This window comes from Urocitellus parryii, chromosome 12, assembly GCF_045843805.1.
Source record: "Urocitellus parryii isolate mUroPar1 chromosome 12, mUroPar1.hap1, whole genome shotgun sequence".
In the NCBI taxonomy this organism is placed as follows: Eukaryota; Metazoa; Chordata; class Mammalia; order Rodentia; family Sciuridae; genus Urocitellus; species Urocitellus parryii.
The window spans coordinates 76,383,329-76,401,477 of NC_135542.1; the positions used below are offsets into that span (position 1 = coordinate 76,383,329).

General features: G+C 38.1%; 1 protein-coding gene across 1 annotated transcript in view; it reads right to left on the reverse strand.

Annotated features, from left to right (window-relative positions):
- Positions 1-5,745, reverse strand: part of Pnpt1 (polyribonucleotide nucleotidyltransferase 1) — a 45,244-nt gene extending 39,499 nt beyond the window's left edge. Inside the window, exon 1 of the mRNA XM_026399891.2 lies at positions 5,578-5,745. Coding sequence (XP_026255676.1) covers positions 5,578-5,738 — 161 coding nt within the window. The 5' untranslated portion in view covers positions 5,739-5,745. The remainder of the gene's footprint in view (positions 1-5,577) is intronic.
- Between the last annotated feature and the right edge of the window lie 12,404 nt (positions 5,746-18,149).

Sequence of the window (18,149 nt, forward strand, 5' to 3'; positions counted from 1 at the left end):
GGGGCACAGAAACTAAGTGGCTTTCTAAATATTAATTCCCACTTACCATCTCAGTTCAATCTCTTTGCATTCCTTGCCTTGTTGACTACAGTAATCTTTTAGTACACAAACTACATCATTTCCCTATTAAAAATCTTATAGGGGGCTGGGGCTTTGGCTTAGTGGTGGAGCGTTTGCCTTGCTGGTGTGAGGTGCAGGGTTCGTTCCTCAGCACCACATACAAATAAATAAATAAAGATGTCCATCTACCACTAAAAAAGTAAACAATTAAAAAAAAATCTTATAAAATTTCCCCCAGTGCTTTCAGGGCAAAATATAAACTACTAAATATTACCTATCAAGCCTTTCATGTTTGAAAGAGTGTCAAGATAATTTAATGGTGGAAAAATAGTCTTTTCAAGCAATGGTGCTAGCATAACTGGATATTCATATGCATACACATGCAAAATAATTTGGACTCCTTCGTCACACAAAGATAAAAACTAACTCAAGATGGATCCTAGAACTAAAAAATTGATCCTAGATCCTAAAACTACAAAATTCTGAAAATAACCACAGCAGTAAATCTTTATAAATTTGAGCTAGACAGTTTTTTTTAAAAGATATGATATCAAAAAGCATAACTGACAAAAAAAGTGGACTTCATCAAAATTAAGAACTTGGCATGAGTCAATGGATATTATAGAGAATGTAACAAAGTCCACAGAAGAGGAGAATACATTTGCAATTCACATATCTGATAAGAGACTTACATCTAGAATGTTAAAAATTCTTACAAATGAACAAAAAGACAACTCAGTTTTGCTAGGGGTGGTTGCACATGCCTGTGATCCCAGAGACTCCAGAGGCTGAGACAGGAAGATGGCAAATTCAAGTCTAGCCTCAGCAACTTAGCAAGGCCATAAGCAATTTAGCAAGACCCAGTCTCAAAATTAAAAAACATAAAAAATATAAAATAGCCTTCCTCATATCACCATTCTCTATAAACAATACATGTATATGTGTGTGTGTATGTGTGTGTGTGTGTGTGTATATATATATATATATATATATATATATATATATATATATAAAGATAATTCAATTTTAAAAATTGGCAACGTATTTGAAGGGACATCTGTCCAGAGATATACAAAAGGCCAATCAATACATGAGAAAAAGCTTAATATCATTATCCACCAGGGAAATGCAAAGCAAAATCACAATGAGATACCACTTTACACCTAGTAGGATGGCTATACTCAAAAAAACTGGTAATATATGTTGGTATGACTGTGGAGAAACTGAAATTCTCATTCTGCTGGTGGGAATACAAAATGGTGTTCTAGCTTCATGAGATAAACTAGCAGTTCCTTAAAGTATTAAATAAAGAGTTCCTAGTGGCCCAGTAATTCTACTCCTTTGTATATACTTAAGAGAAATGAAAATACATCCGTACAAAAATCTGTACATGAATGTTCATAGCATTCTTCTTCTTATTATCATCATCCTTTTGGTACTGGGGATTGAATCCAGGGGCGATTTACTACCAAGTTACATCCCCAGCCCTTTAATTTTTTTTTTATTTTTTATTTTGAGACAGGTTGTCACTGAGTTGCTGAGGCTGGTCTCTAGCTTGGGATCCTCCTGCCTCAGCCTCCCAAATTGTTGGGATTACAGGGGTGCACCATTTCCTCTGGCTGTACAATCTATATTAGGCAAAGAAAACAGGTGGTTGCTTATCATTTTATCTCACAACTTCAGCTGGGATTAAACTGACTTATAGTTTTTTTCTGGTCTAGGTACTTGTAGCTGTTTTTGGTAAAAGCCTGTTATCACTTTTGTTCCACGGTTCATTTTGCCTGTGATAGTTTAGATATGAGGTGTTCCCCCAAAGCTCATATGAGACAATACAAAAAGGTTTAGAGATGAAATGACTGGGTTATAAGAAGGTTAACATAAATAGTGCATTAATCCCCTGATTAACTTGTTGGTAATTATAAGTAATTCATGGTGTGGCTAGGGGAGATAGGTCTCTGGGGGCATATCTTTGGGGTACATATTTTGTCCTTGTTGAACAGAGCTCTCTACTTCCTAAAGTGATACCTGAGCCACTATTTTTGCCACACTCTTTTGCCATGATGTTCTACCTCATGTGTGAGGCGTTGGGTTAAATTCCTCGAGCCCCAAGGAATGAAGCCACATTCTAGGGACTGAAACCTTTGAAAACAGTGAGCACCAAAATAAACTTTTCCTCCTCTAAAATTATTCCTGTCAGGTCTTTCGGTCACAGCAGCAAAAAAAGCTAACTAAAGCAAACTCTCAGCCAATTGACTCTTCAATATTATATGCATAAAATATTTCCAAATATATAGAAGACTGATAATATAGGGACAGCCTCTGGGGGTTGGAACTGCCTGGCTATGGAAATGTATGGAAGACTGTCATGCTATTTAAATGTTGAACCACGTAAGCGAATACCTAAACAAAACACACTTCTGAAAAAATAAATAATAAAAAAAAGGATGATAAGATGAACAGGGAGATCTTATTGGTGGGGAGAAGAGTAGGAAGAGGCAGCTAAAGAAGGAATTGGAGAGAAGAGAGGAGCCACACAGGAAGTAGAACTACAGGGAAAAAGAGGTACTTAAAGAACATTTTTAGAAATATTGCAGGATGATATAGAATGTAACCACCTTGAATCAAAATGTGAAATATGATATATCAAGAACTATGTAATGTTTTGAACAACCAACATTAAAAAAATAAATAAAAAAAAAAAGAATGTAACCACCTTCCTAAAAATTCCACCAAGAAATATTCAGTAAAAATACTTGCCTCCACTGAAAAATGAGGGGTGGAGGTACTTTAAGATTTGGCTTTGGACTCTGTAAAAATTTTTAGATTCAGATTTTTACTGTTTGCTACATCCATAGTGAATTATCTATAGTTACTAAAATGCCATTTCACCTTTCTATGATAGTACCTTCCAATTTTTCTGTTGCTATTCTCCTTACTATTTGAATTACTGATAATTCCTCCTTATCCTTCAAAATTCACAACAATTGCAAGCTTTGGGGTAGGAAAAGTAATGCTTTGTACTCCCTTAGTGCCCTATTCTTATCTTTCCCCACAATGATTTTCCAGTGAATGTGTGTTTATTTAATTTTTTCATCAGACCTTATATCTCCAGTTCCTTGTACACAGCAGTTGTGCAATAAAAGCTTGTGAAATGAAAATTAAACACTTGCCTCAAAGGCACTATGAGCATTAAACATACTATCTGGAAACACCTACCACAGTAGTATATAGTCTCCCATGGTGTTAAAAAATATTAAATATAATGTATCTGGAATATAATGGTGGCTACTCAATAAATGTTGCAAATGACAAAGTTAAGACAAAAATGAACTGATTTATCTAGCAGGTATCAAACTCACTGAGCTATATTTTTCAACACATGGCACACATTTACAAAAAACTAGCTTCAAGGGGGCTGGGGATGTGGCTCAGCAGTAGAGTGCTCGCCTAGCATGTGCGAGGCGTTGGGTTCAATCCTCAGCACCACATTAAAAATAAATAAATAAATATATAAAGATATTTTAAAAAATAACTTCAAAAGAGATCCAGATTGATTAATAAATGAATTAAAGTAGATTACTTATGGGAATTATGGATGTCACTGCTTTTAGTAGATCACAGTAAGTGTCTGTTGAATGAAATGTTGTAGGGTTTATTTTTGGGCAAGAATGTGCAGTCCTTAAAGAATGGAAGAGATATCCTTTCCCTAGTTCCTCTTCCCCCCAAAATCAGAATTAACCAAGGGTAGAAAGAGTCTTAGAGATAATATAGTTTAGAGGTAAGGAAACTACTGCCTATGGCCTGTTTCTGTAGAGTTCTTCAACTGAAAATTTTTCTATAATGTTTAGAAGTTTTGTAAAGACACATACACACAAAGAGGAATTGAGAGGGTGACAATATGCCCACAAAGCCTAATATATTTGCTGAAAAGTCTGCATACTTTTGATCAAATCCTGTCTGATCATTTGTCCCATGTTGTGAAGTAATTAGTTTGTTGTTTATTCATTATATTCGGGAAATGGCTCTGGATTCTAAGCCAGTTTTTTGTTGTTGTTGTTTGTTTGTTTGGTATGAATTAGGGTTAAAATATTTTTAAAGTGCAATAAAAATTTTTAGATAAGAAAAGTATGCATTAGCAGTTTCGTTTGTTCGAAAAACGATCACATCAAAAGTGATTTTTCATGTTCTTGTGGTGTGAACTGATAAATACAATCAATAAGAGTGTAAATTATAGGTTATAGATTAGTAAAAATATAGATTATAGATATAAGATTTTGATAAGTGAGATAAGACAATTTTAAAGCAAGAACTGTCATAGACAGGCCTAAGACTCCATTTTGCTGTCTTCTATAAAACACTGTTATAAGAGCTGTTTCTGAGAAACTGAAATAAAATCTGTTTTCTTATTTAAAAAACTGTCTTTCTGCACTTTGTACCCCACAAATTGTATCCTACTCAGGATGCAGCAGTGGTTGTGGTGAACTACATTCTGAGTGTGAATGCCCTTGTAGATTCTCGCCCACTGACTCCTGCCCAATTTCAAGATGCCACTGTCTAGTACCTGCTTGAACCCAGGACAGTGGTCAGATGAACTGCAAAGCTAATGCTATTTTAGCTTCTTGCTTGCTGACTGGAAAATTACAGTCCTGCCTAGAGCCCAAAGGTCCCACTTACCAATGTTTTAATTTCTATGACTGGCTAGCTTACATGACAATAAGCAAGTCACTGAGTTGTGGTTTTTGTGCTCATATTCTCTTTGGATGGACCAGGAAGATGCTGTCCTCCCACAGAGCTTGAGTCTCTGTGGTGGGTAACAGTCCCTGGCCAGGTAAATAAAGCTCTCTTTTGATTTGAAATTCGGATTTAGAGTGTTTTCTGAGGCGTCTCCCCATAACAATGTGAATTCTAGCAAATGGACGGACCCCTGGGAAAATTACGGACTTAATAAGACACACTATTTCACAATCCATCTAGCTTGGTTTACTCTTGAGAAAGTTACCTAGCCTTTTTTGTTATCTTAACTATAAAATGAGGGTGATAGCACCTTTACTATAGGTTCAAAAATATCGCGTGCATCATATAATTGGCGTTCAATAACCTGACTTTCCATTTCCTTCCAGGGTCATGCTGGCCACACTTTTAGGCAATCAGTTGGGCTGGATGACGAGTTGCACACATAGTCAACTCGTTATCTCAAGGTGGAATGCCTCCCACTTCAGCGCCCAAGGGACTTTGAAAATTAACAGAATAGATGTCAGATGGAAAGACAGGCTCTGGAGAAAAGAATCCCGAACAGAGGAAGGAAAAGATTCAATAAGCAAAGTCACAAGGCAGAGCGGGAAGGAGGAAAGTCCGAGAAGACAGACTCCATACTCGGAAAAGGAAATATGGAATTAGATTTGGGGTAAAGAGAGGTTAAAGAGACGTCGGACGGATTTGTAACCGGGAAGATTAATGTACCTGGTCTGGCCGGAAAGGATACCTTGGGACAAGAAGGGAGCCCACGCCGTCCCTTACCTGTTGCCTAGGTCCACAGCCACAGCTCGGGACCCCACGCTACCCCATAGTGCTCGCATCTGCAAATATGTGAGCGCCGGATTCCGCCTGGGCATGCGGAGGGGACTATCGCCCAGCGGCCGGAGCCGGAGGCAAGAGCAGCAGCGACTGCAGGCCGCCATGACATCCAGCACGAGATCAGCCCGGGCTGTGCCCTGATTGGCTCTCTCCCAGTCCGCGGGGAGGAGCCTGGTGCAGTTTCGTTTCCGCGGTGCTGGAGGTGCTGGGAAGCGGATACCTTGTCTGCTTTCTACGAAGACTAGAGAGGGTCAAACCTATGAGAATGCGATTGCGCTCTTTCCTCTTTCCATTTACCCACCAATTAAAGGCAGACACATAAAAAATGCGCGCGTGCGCGTGTAGCTATCGTAGTTTGAAAGAAAGTCATTAATATAAGCCTTTAATAAGTAAATATAGTAATAGTGGAAGTCACTGGATAACACACTGTTATTTGGCTCTGTGAATTAATAACTGCGTGGCCCCCCATGGAAAGAGATCCTTACATCTCCTCTGCCGCGGTTTCTATTTTATAGATTCCACGTAGCAAATATGTTACTGTAAAGGTTTGTGTTAATTGATTTCCAGTAAATTAATTTTATTTCTCGTTGACTCCCATATCATATTTTAAAGTATCTATAGTGTCATTCCTGACTCATCTTCATTTTCGTTGCTAATATTCAGCATTTCATTTTCTTGCCCCTTTTGGTTAAATGTTAATGTTTTCTAAGTCAACTCTTTTATTTTTCTTTGTTATTATAGTATTATAGTTACACATGGTAGTTGGGTTCATTTTGACAAAATCATACATGCATGGACTTGAGTTTACTCCATTCAGTATCCCCTTTACCCATCCCTCTTCTCTCCCCCAATTCGCCTACCACTGATCTGTTGATCTTCCTTTTGCTGATTAATTAATTTGTTTTTATAGGTGCTTTCTCTATATACATAAAGGTTTATTTATTTATTTTTACCTTCTCAAAGGTACCTTCTTCTTCCTTCTTTTTATTTATTTATTTATTTATTTATTTATTTATTTATTTATTTATTTATTTTTGTGGTCCCAACCCAGGGCTCCACCCTTGCTATACCACTGAGGTACATCCCCAGCCTGCTGCAGTATATTTATTTATGTACATAAATGTGATTTTGCTAAATTCATTCAGCATTTCCTCCCCTTTCCCATCCTTCCTCTCTCCCTCTTGATCTTCTTCTACTCCACTGATCTTCCATGTATCTTTATGATATTTGACACACACACACACACACACCTTTTTTTCCTCTTACTTTGTTATAGCTTCCACATATGCAAGAAAACATTTGACCCTTGATTTTCTGAATCTGGCTTATTTCACATAGCATGATGTTTCTTCTCCAGTCCCTTGCACTTACTGGCAAATGCCATAATCTCATTCTTCTTTATGGCTGAGTTTGTATCCCTGTAGTATGCTGATTTTAGTTCTTTTGGATAAATACCAAGGGGATAGGATAGCTGGATCATATGGTGGTTACATATGTATCTGGGCTGTCCTGAAATGATACCTTGTGACAAGACGGGAGCTGCATGCCTGTTGCCTAGGTCCACCGCCACAGCTGGGGCTGTGGCCTAGTGTCTTGTTTTTTTAATCTACCATCTGTTTTCCAGAGTGATTGTACTAATTTGCAGCCCCACCAACAATGTAGAGTGTACCTTCTCTTCCCCCACATCCTCACCTGCATTTATTATTATTTGTATTCTTGATAATTGACATTCTAACTGGAATGAGATGAAATTTTGGTGTAATTTTGATTTGCCTTTCCCTGTTAGCTTGCAATGTTGAACATTTCTTCATATATTTTTTGGCCATTTGTGTTTCTTTTTAAAAATGTCTGTTTAGTTCTTTTGCCCATTTATTTATTGGGTTATTTGTTTTGTTTTATGGTGTTAAGCTTTTTGAAGTTTTTAAAATATATTCTGGATATTAATCCCTCCCGTTCTGAAGCAGTTTCTGTCTTCATGTTCTTGTTTCCTTTGCTGTGCAGAAGTTTTTTGTTTTGTTTTGTTTTGGTGCCAGGGATTGAATCCAAAGGGCATTCTGCCACTGAGCTACATCCCCAGCCCTATTTTGTATTTTATTTAGAGACAGGGTCTCACTGAGTTGCTCAGCACCTCATTATTGTTGGGCTGACTTTGAACTCAGGATCCTCCTGTCTCAGCCTCCGTAGCCACTGGGATTATAGGCATGCACCATCGTTTCCAGTAGAAGCTTTTTGATGACATCCCACTTATTGATTCTTCATTTTATTTCTTGAGCTTTAGGAGTGTTGCTAAGGAAGTTGGTGCCTGCATCAGTATGATGAAGTGTTGACCCTGTGTTTTCTTCTTGCATAGTTTCTGTTCTAATTCCTACTTTGATTTGACTTTTGTGCAGGGTGAGAGATATGGATATCCAGTTTCTCCAGCCCCATTTGTTAAAAAAGGCTCTCTATTCAGGAGCTCTTTTTACTGATTTTGGATTTCCATGCTTGAGAAGGAATTATCATTAGCTTTGTTTATGGGTACTTAGTGTTAAAATTACTTTTTGCCTCTTTTATCTTTGACTTTACCTTTCGTTGCCACAGTGATTTCAAGACCAATGCATTGAAACCTCTCCTGAAGACAAATCTATCAGGATATACTTGCAATAATTCAACATGACTTAGGATTTATAGAGTAAAGATACTAAATCACCTTTCAATAATGTGCCTAAGTACTATGTTTTCATTCATGCAATGTTGCCTAATAGATTAAAACAGGTACTTAGTCCCAGGTGATTCTAAACTTGCTTTCTTACCAGTTGTGTGTGTCTCTCTCTGAGCCTGTTTCCTTGCCTATAAATATAGATAATGATATGAACCTTGCAGAGTTTTAGTTTTGGTAAGGATTCTCACAGAGGATAGAAGATATTTATTACACTACCTGGCATACAGTCAGCTTCAGCTTTGAGTCAACTTTTTTCCCCCCGCAGCCCTGGAATTTGAACCCAGTGGCCCTCTACCACTGAGCTGCATTCTTAGATCTTTTTATATTTTTCATTTTGAGATAGGGTCTCACTGAATTTTCAGACTAGCTTCAAATTTGTGAGTATCCTGCCTCAGCTTCCTTCTTAATAGCTGGAATTGCAGGCATGTGCCACCATGTCCAGTTCAATCAGTCTTTTCTTAATTTTCCTTCTAATTTTCTTTCCTTTTTGGGGGGTGGGGGTGGCATGTACCAGGGATTGAACTCAGGGGAACTAGGCCACTGAGCCACATCCCCAGCCCTATTTTCTATTTTATTTAGAGACAGGGTCTCATTGAGCTGCTTAGTAGCCTTGTTTTCTGCTGAGGCTGGCTTTGAACTCGCCATCCTGCTGTCTCAGTCTCCCAAACCACTGGGATTACAGATGGGTGCCACCGCGCCTGGCTCCTTTTTTTTTTTTTTTTTTAAATTTACTTAACTACTTTCTTACCTTCAGAACCCCTTGATCGGGCTGGGGATGTGGCTCAAGCGGTAGCGCGCTAGCCTGTCATGCGTGCGGCCCGGGTTCGATCCTCAGCACCACATACCAACAAAGATGTTGTGTCCACCGAGAACTAAAAAATAAATATTAAAAAAAAAAAAGAACCCCTTGATCCAGTTAATTTCCATCCAGTCAGAATTGCTGGAAAGGAGCATTTATTTAAAGAGCTCACCTTTGTTTCCTCACACAGATTCAAAATAATTAGAATAGTTGTAATTGAATTATAAACTCAAAAGCAAACACAGCACTGAAATCCTGCAGCAGAACTTTGTTATGAAGCCTTCATACAGATGATACACAAAATATTTAAGTATTTTTAGATTAGCCTAGAAACAAAAATATATAATGTTTACATTTTTGTGGCTGTAATTACTGAAACTATGACCCATGAAAAGACGATCCATTGAAAAGATGTCAAATTCTAGAAGTATAATTCTGTCACATATAATTCCACAGCCACAATATAATTTAAAATGAATTTTTTCTATTTGTGACTCTTGAAAGACATTAAAAATTATACAGTTTAAGTAGACAAGCAGAATTTCTCAGATTTTCTTCTCTCTTTTTTCATACTCAAATGAACTTGCATCAAAATAATACCATTGCATGCTGTGAGTACCAATTTCATTTAAATAAAACATCATTGCATTAAATTGTCTAATTAAAATGTAATTTGGTTTATAATTGGTTTAGACAGTATATACATTTATTTTACTTTTGTGACTATCTAAAAAGCTGCAAGAATAATGAGTCTATATCTTGTTAAATATTTAAGTAACTTTTTAGTTAGAAGTGTTAACAAACAGTCCCTGAGAATTTTCTCTCTTGGAAGAATGTAGTCTACTTAACTTTAAGAAACATTACTCTATGCAACTGCCAAAGGGAGCTTTCTAAATCACAAGTATAATTGTGATTAAAATTCTTCAGTAGCTTCCCAAGTCTTTAATCTGCAGGATAAAACCAAAACTGCTTTGTGTGGTCTATAAACATTTTCTTGCTGGTTAGCCTCATTAACTTCTGTTTACTACTTTATTTTTCTCTCCACTTCTTCATCTTATACCCTAAGTAAACTTTCATTCCCCCCCTCCATATTTTTGTTGGTGCATTATAGTTTTACATAATTGTGGGATTCGTTGTTACATACTTATACACATACACAATATAACATAATTTGGTCAATTTCAGTTCCCAGTATTACCCCTTTCTTGTCTCTCCTCACTCCTGGGAGTCTTTCCTTTATTCTACTAATTTTCCTGAGAATCCCTCCCCGCTTCTTTTCCTTTTTTCTTTAGCTTCCGTGTATGAGAATAAGAGAAAACATATAAACAACCCTTGACCTTCTGAATTTGGCTTATTTCACTTAACATAAAGTAAATTAAGTTCTTATTCCCTTGTAACGTGTGACTCCTTCCCCTGCCTCTGTACTTATCACATGCTTCCCTCTTGAGTCAATCTGGGAAGCTTAGTTTTCAGTGTTATGCCCAGGCAGACTTATTGATACAACCTATGCTACCATTCCACCTTATTAATTTATTTATGTAGTCATTAATTTATCCATGAAAGTAAACTTGAGGGTAGATATTGCTTCGTGGTTAAAGTGCCGACATCAGATTGCCTGGGTTTGAGTCTTAACCTCTTTCATCTTCTAAACATGTGACCTGGGTGAGTTGCTTACCCTTCCTGTACTTCAGTCTTCTTATTTGTAAAAAGGGAATTATCCTCCTCCTCCATTTCCTCCTCTTCCTCCTCCTCCTACCTACCTCCTAGGGTTGTTATGCAGATTTAAATACAATCATATTTTGATGGAACTAAACATACATAGTTCATGTCACTTGGAAAACATAATAAAGTATTGTCTGTTTTATTGAATAACTAATGTATTCTTCAGGGTGATAGAGTGACATCGAGAGTGAGGGGGGAGAGAGAGAGAAAGAGGGTTGTAGGGAGGAGGCGAAGAAGGGAAGGGCAGAAGGGGAAGTGAGGAAGAGGGAGCAGGGCATATATTCCCCACTCATTTTTATCAATTTGTACTAATCTTTTCTGGAAATACTCTCACAGAGATATCCAGAAGTGATGTTTTTATCAGTTCTTTATGTATTACTGATTCCACTCAAATTGACACATAAAACAAACCATTGGAACTGAGCACATTTATTTTGAAAATAATTTACTTGGAATGCTTTTAAGAAAATATGTCATGTAGTGTCATCTCTTGTAGTGGGTTACAAGTACCCAGAGAGCTAATTCCTGCTTGGAGGTATGAACTGGTTAAGTAAATAAAAAGTTTTGAAATTAATTAATAAGGAACAAAAGACAATAGGCAGAAGATAGTTTTAGAAGTGGGGAGCCTGGTGGATCTTCCAGCCCTGGTAGGGACTGGAACTGGAAAAAGGCCCATATTGTTTATTTAAGGGGAAATACAGAGTTTTCAGTGTGCCAGGCTTCTTAAAGAAAACAGGATAAATATGGGAAAAAAAAAACAAGTTGTTTTGGGGTAGGGAGGTTATGCCCTACTTCAGGAGGCTGCATTTGAACCCAGGGCTGTGAGCTAAGGTAGGGTGTTAACTTTACTCCGAGCAATCTGCATCTGGTGGATTCATACCAAGAGTTCTCAGAAAAGCAACTGTCCTACCTTGTGATGGCTCAAACAAACCCATAATTCATACATGGCCTCCAACAATGTAGGTTGTCTAAAAATAAAGTGCATTTAAACTAAAACAAAAAACAAACAAACAAAAAACAAATAAACAAACAAAAACCCCATCACACCCTTTTTTTTCCAGGTGCTGTCTAGGCTCAAGAGAGCCATAGGGCACACTCCCTGCTTTATGGAACTTGCAGTCTAATGTGAGAGATTGACAAAAACACAATGAAACAAATAAATAGATAAGCTAGAATGTGGTTAATAGTAAGAAGGAAAGAAACTGGGTACAAAGATAGAAAATAAAGGGACAGAGGGAGAGTATCTTCAAATTCAGAGGCCAGGGAAAACCTTCCTGAGAAGTAGAGATTTAGGTTGAGCTGAAGGATGAGAAGACAGCTCAGCTTCTGAGGCATGAGTCAAGTAGGAGGAGTAACTTGTGGGGAGAAGTTGCCCCAGAGCAGGAAAGAATTTGGTTTAAGTAAAGACATGAAAGATGTGGAATATAAATGGCTAGAGACTAGAGAGCAGGTTTGCAGGAGATAAGAGGTAGGAGAGGAAGGCAGACACTAGTACAGGATTTAGGAAAGCACTGGAGAGTTTTAACAGAAAAGAGGCATGATCTGATCTATATTTTAAGATTATGCCTGTAATTGCAAAGTCTACAAGGATCAGAGGAGGACAAGAAAGTGTAGCACAAGGAGTAATATAGTAGCATGGACCAATATGGTGGCAGAAGTGAAAAGAAGAAAGGATTGGCAGATTCAGAATATGTTTTGGAGTAGTAATTGATAGGACTTGATGAATTGGTTAAGGGAGGGAGGAATGAAGTCCATGAATAGACCTAGATGGGTCAAGGATGCAATATCTGAGGCATGTGAGAATAGCTGTCAAGAAGTAGTTGGACTGAAATATAGACTATAATCAGAAACTATTTTGAAAATTTATACTCCAATAAAATAGAAATTCTTGCAGACACCAACAGATTTCTAGAGACATATGACCTACCAAAATTGAATCAGTAGGACATACACAATTTAAATAGGCCAATTTTAAGCAATGAAATTGAAGATGCCATCAAAAACCTACCAACAAAGAAAAGCTCAGGACCAAATGGATTCTCAGCCAAGTTCTACCAGACCTTCAAGGAAGAAATAACACTAACCATCCTCAAATTATGCCATGAAATAGAAAAGTAGGGAACTCTTTTTTTAAAAAGACAGACTTATTTTTTAAAATTTTTAGTTGTAGATGGACACAATACCTTTATTTTGTTTAATTTTTTATGTGGTGCTGAGAATCGAACCCAGTGTCTCACATATGCTAGGCGATCGATCTACCACTGAGCCACAACCCCAGCCTGGGAACTCTTTCAAACTTATTCTATGAAGCTAGTATCACCCTGATACCAAAATCAGACAAAGACAAATCAAGGAAAGAGAGCTGCAGACCAATATCCCTGATGAACATAGATGCAAAAATTCTTAATAAAATATTGGCAAATTGCATACAAAACATATTAAAAGATAGTGCATCATGATCAAATGGGGTTCATCCCAGGGATGCTAGGTTTGTCCAACATACAGAAATAAATACATGTAATTCATCATATCAATAGATTTAAAGAGAAGAATTACATGATAACCTCAATAGATGCAGAAAAAGCAAGTGACAAAATACAGCATCCATTCATGTTCAAAATACTGGAAAAACTAGAGATAATAGGAACATACCTCAACATTGTAGAAACTATATATATTAAACCCAAGGCCAACATCATTCTAAATGGAGAAGAGTTGAAAGCATTTCCTCTAAAAACTGGAACAAGACAAGATATTCTCTTTCACCACTTCTATTTAACAATGTCTTTGAAACTCTTAACAGAGCAATTAGGCAAAAGAAAGAAATTGAAGGAATTTGAATAGGAAAAGAAATGCTCAAACTTTCCCTATTTGCTGAGGACATGATTCTATATTTAGAAGACCCAAAAATCTCCACTAGAATACTTCTAGAACTTATAAACAAATTCAGCAAAACAACAGGATATAAAATTAACACCCATAAATCAATTATGTTCCTATACATCAGTGATGAATCAGCTGAAAGAGAAGTTAGGGAAACTATCATTCACAATAGCCTCAAAACAAAACAAAACAAAAACAAAAAAAAACTTGGATCTCAATCTAACAAAGGAGGTGAAAGATCTCTACAGTGAACACTACAGAACACTAAAGAAAGAAATTGAAGAAGACCTTAAAAGATGGAAAGAACACCCATGTTCTTGGGTAGGCAGAATTAATATTGTCAAACTGACCATACTACCAAAAGATCTATACAGATTTAATGCAATTTCTATTAAAATTCCAATGATGTTCTTCATATAAACAGAAAAAGCAGGATGAAATTCATTTGGAAAAATAAGAGGCCCAGAATAGCCAAAGCAATCCTCAGTTAGAAAAGTGAGGCATCACAATACCAGGCCTTAAATTATACTACAGAGTTATAGTAACAAAATGGCATGGTATTAGCCCCCAAACAGACATGAAGACCAATAATTTAGAATAGAAGACACAGAGACAAACCCACACAAATACAATTATCTCATACCAGACAAAGGCACCATTAACATACATTGGAGAAAAGATAGCCTCTTCAACAAATGGTGTTGGGAAAACTGGAAATCCCTATCTCTCACTTTGCACAAAACTGAACTCAAAGTGGATCAAGGACTTAGGCACTAGCACAGAGAGAACTGAGTTCCTCAACAGATTCCTACAGTGCAAGAAATAAAATCAAAAGAATCAATAAATTTTCAAACTGAAAATCTTTACAGCAAAGGAAACAGTCAAGAACGTGAAGAGAGCCTACAGAATGGGAGAAAATCTTTGTCACCTGCACCTCAGGTAGAACATTAATCTCCAGGATACAGGAAGAACTCAAAAAACTTGACACCAAAAACAAAACAAAACTAAATAACCCAATCAATAAATGGGCAAAGGAACTGAACAAGCACTTTACAGAAGAAGAAATGTGAATGGTCAATAAATATATGAAAAAATATTCAACATTTCTAGCAATTAGAAAACTTCAAATTAAAACACTGAAATTCCATCTCACTCCAGTCAGTATGGCAATTATCAAGAATACAGTAACAAGGGCTGGGAGTGTAGCTCAGTGGTAGAGCACTTGCCTAGCATGTGTGAGGCATTAGGTTCAATCCTCAGCACCACATAAGAATAAACATATAAAATAAAGGTATTGTGTCCATCTACAACTAAAAAAATAAAATAAGAATAAGAATACAAATAACAGATATTGGCAAGGATATGGGGGGAAAAAGTTACACTCATACATTGTTGGTGGGACTTCGAACTTGTGCAATCACTCTGAAAAGCAATATGGAGAGTCCTCAGAAAACTTGGAATGGAACCATGATTTGACCCAGTTATACCACTTCTTGGTTTATACCCAACGGACTTAAAATCAGCATACTGCAGTGACACAGCCATATCAATGTTTATATTAGCTCAATTCATAATAGCTAAGCTATTGAACCAACCTAGGTGCCCTTCAACATATGAATGGATAAAGAAAATGTGATATATATATATACACACACATACACATACATACACTGAACTATTACTAATCCATAAAAAATAATGACTTTATGACTTTATGGGTGGATTCAGAGACTATTTGCTAAGTGAAATAAGCCAATCCCCAAAAAACAAAGGCTGAATATTCTTTCTGATATGTGGATTGATATGGTTTAGATATGGTGTCCCCAAAAGCTCACATGTGAGACAATGCAAGAAGGTTTGGAGGAGAAAATACTGGCTAATATCATTAACCTAATCAATGAATTAATCCTTCATGGGATTAACTGAGTGGTAACTGGAGGTAGGTGGGGTATGGCTAGAGGAAGGGGTTCATATGGGGCATGGCTATGGGGTATATACCCTCTATCTGGAGGGTGGAGTCTCTGCTTTCTGATCATCATGTGAGCTGGTTCCCTCTGCCACACTCTTCCACCATGATGTCCTGCCTTACATCGAGTCTCAAGGAATGGAGCCTGCTATCTATGGATTGAGACCTCTGAAACCATGAGCCCCTAAATAAACCTTTTCTCCTCTATAGTTGCTCTGGTCAGGCCCCTTCCTCATAGTGGTGAAAAAGCTGACTCAAGCATGGATACTAACACACACTAAGGAGGAGGGGGAGGGAAGAAAAGAAGTTCTGTGTATTAGACAAAGGGGAATGAAGAGAAGTGGGGGGTGATGGGAATAGGAAAGACACTAGAATGATTCAGACATAACTTTCCTATGTTCACATATGACTACATGATCAGTGAATCTCCACATCATGTACAAGAATGGGACCCTAATTAGAATAAGTTATATTCCATGTATGTACAATATGTCAAAATATGCTCTACTGTCATTAAATCTAAAAAGAACAGATAAAAGGAAGTAGTTGTATCTGAGTATAGGACTCAGGGGAGAGGACTAGGATGATATAAATACAAAGATACCATATCAATGACATAAGCCATGGAGATGCATGATATCACCTAGAGAGAGGACAGAGAGAGAAAAGTAAAGGGCCTGGGGTCTGAGTCCTGAGTAGAGAGAGGCCACCAAGGGTATGGAGTTTGAGCCAACATTGATAGAGGACGACAGCTAGGAAGCATTATGCTGGGTGTTTTCCATTAGCTTCCCTCTGAGAATTCTCTACACTTCCTCTGCCTTATGCTACAGGGATTTACATTTATGGATGCCACACTCCAACTTCCTGACCTTCTGTCTGTTGGTAGGTCTGCTGATGAGAGGCGCCAGTGGGAGATCAGAGGGCAAAGGGGCGGGTGGTCCCTCTGCTGTTGTAGCTCCTACCAGGTAGCTTGGCTGGAGCTCTCTGTTCAGTTACATTGCTGCTTCAGGCCTTCACAGCTTCCTGGAGTTGCTAGTCCCTCAGTGCTTCAGCATTCTTCCTTAGTTTCCGAAACATACCCTCATGTCTATAAATAGTCCTTTCATTAAATTCTCTTCAGGATTCATCTGAGCATATGCTCTGTTTCCTTCTTCCTTTTGCCCTACTCCTCAGAGAAAGAGAGTGTCTCTCTCACACTCTTGCTGCACTCCCAGCAATAGGTATTATTACCTATTACTAACTAGAAGCTTATTGGCCTGGAGGTGGGAGGTGGGGGATTGCTGCTATCCATTCTGGGTCACCCTCAGTCTTTGGCAGGCATCATCTCTAGGTCTTGGGTGGAAGTAGCATTCTCCATGCTCATTCCCCTTTCCCGCTTTAATTCTAGGCCCACCATGAATTTTGTCCCTTTCCCAGGGATCAGTTGAGTTCCTTCTCCCAGTGGCAATAGGTTTTCACAGTGCCTTAATCAGGGTAACAGCGTTTGTTGCTTTCCTAAAGGCTTCTTTCCTAAGGCTTCTTCTATTTCTTTGACGAGACAGGGGAGAAGGATCCAGTGAAGTGACCTCTCTCTTCTTTCCCCAGGCCGGCACAGGAGGGACACTTTCTCAGGATTCTTCCCTTTACCCAGTCTTTTTCTAGTGTGAGCACCTTCTGAAGTTCTGGAGAAGAGTGTCTGAGTGGTTGCAAGTTCCTCTTCTGTTCTGGCCTCTGGGGGCTTGGTATTCTCTGTGTAGCTGTGTTTGTCTTCTTGGTCCAGAATACCATAGACTAGGTGGTTTTAAATAGTGCTCATGCTTTTGGAGAAATTTATTTATGATCCTTTCAGAGCATGGGAAGTCTAAGATCAGGGTGACAACTGATTAGGTTCCTGGCAAGGACTTTTTCCTGGCTTATAGATGGCCATTTTCTTTCCATTTCCTCACAAGACAGAGAAATAAGGAAAGAGAGAAGGGGAGAGGGGGAGAAGGAAGGAGATAGGGATGGTAGCAAGAGACAGTAAGAGACCCTCCTTGGTCTCTCCTTAAACGAACACAGATCACAGCATGAGGATCCCATCCTCATGACTTCATCTAACCCTAATAATCTCCCAAAAGTCCTATCTCCAAACATCATGGCATTGAGGATTGGGGCTTCAGATATGAATTTTAGTGTGATACAAGTCAGTACATATCAATAGCCGACACTTGGCCTTTAACAATTAGTTAAAACATTCAGTTGAATTCTTGTCACCAATGTTTGATGATAACTGTGCCAGGTGAGCAAGAGCTCATGACCCTTCTCTCTTTTGAGGTGTCCATTTTTTCCTTAGATTTTCAGTGAGTTGGTTGCCCTGCCGCTTCAGCTCTGAGATGGGTTCAAGGAGACATGAGCATTCTCCTATTGTCTGGCCTTAATTGTTGTTAGTGTTATTGTTGCTGTAAGGGTGGAAAGCTCTTTCCAGA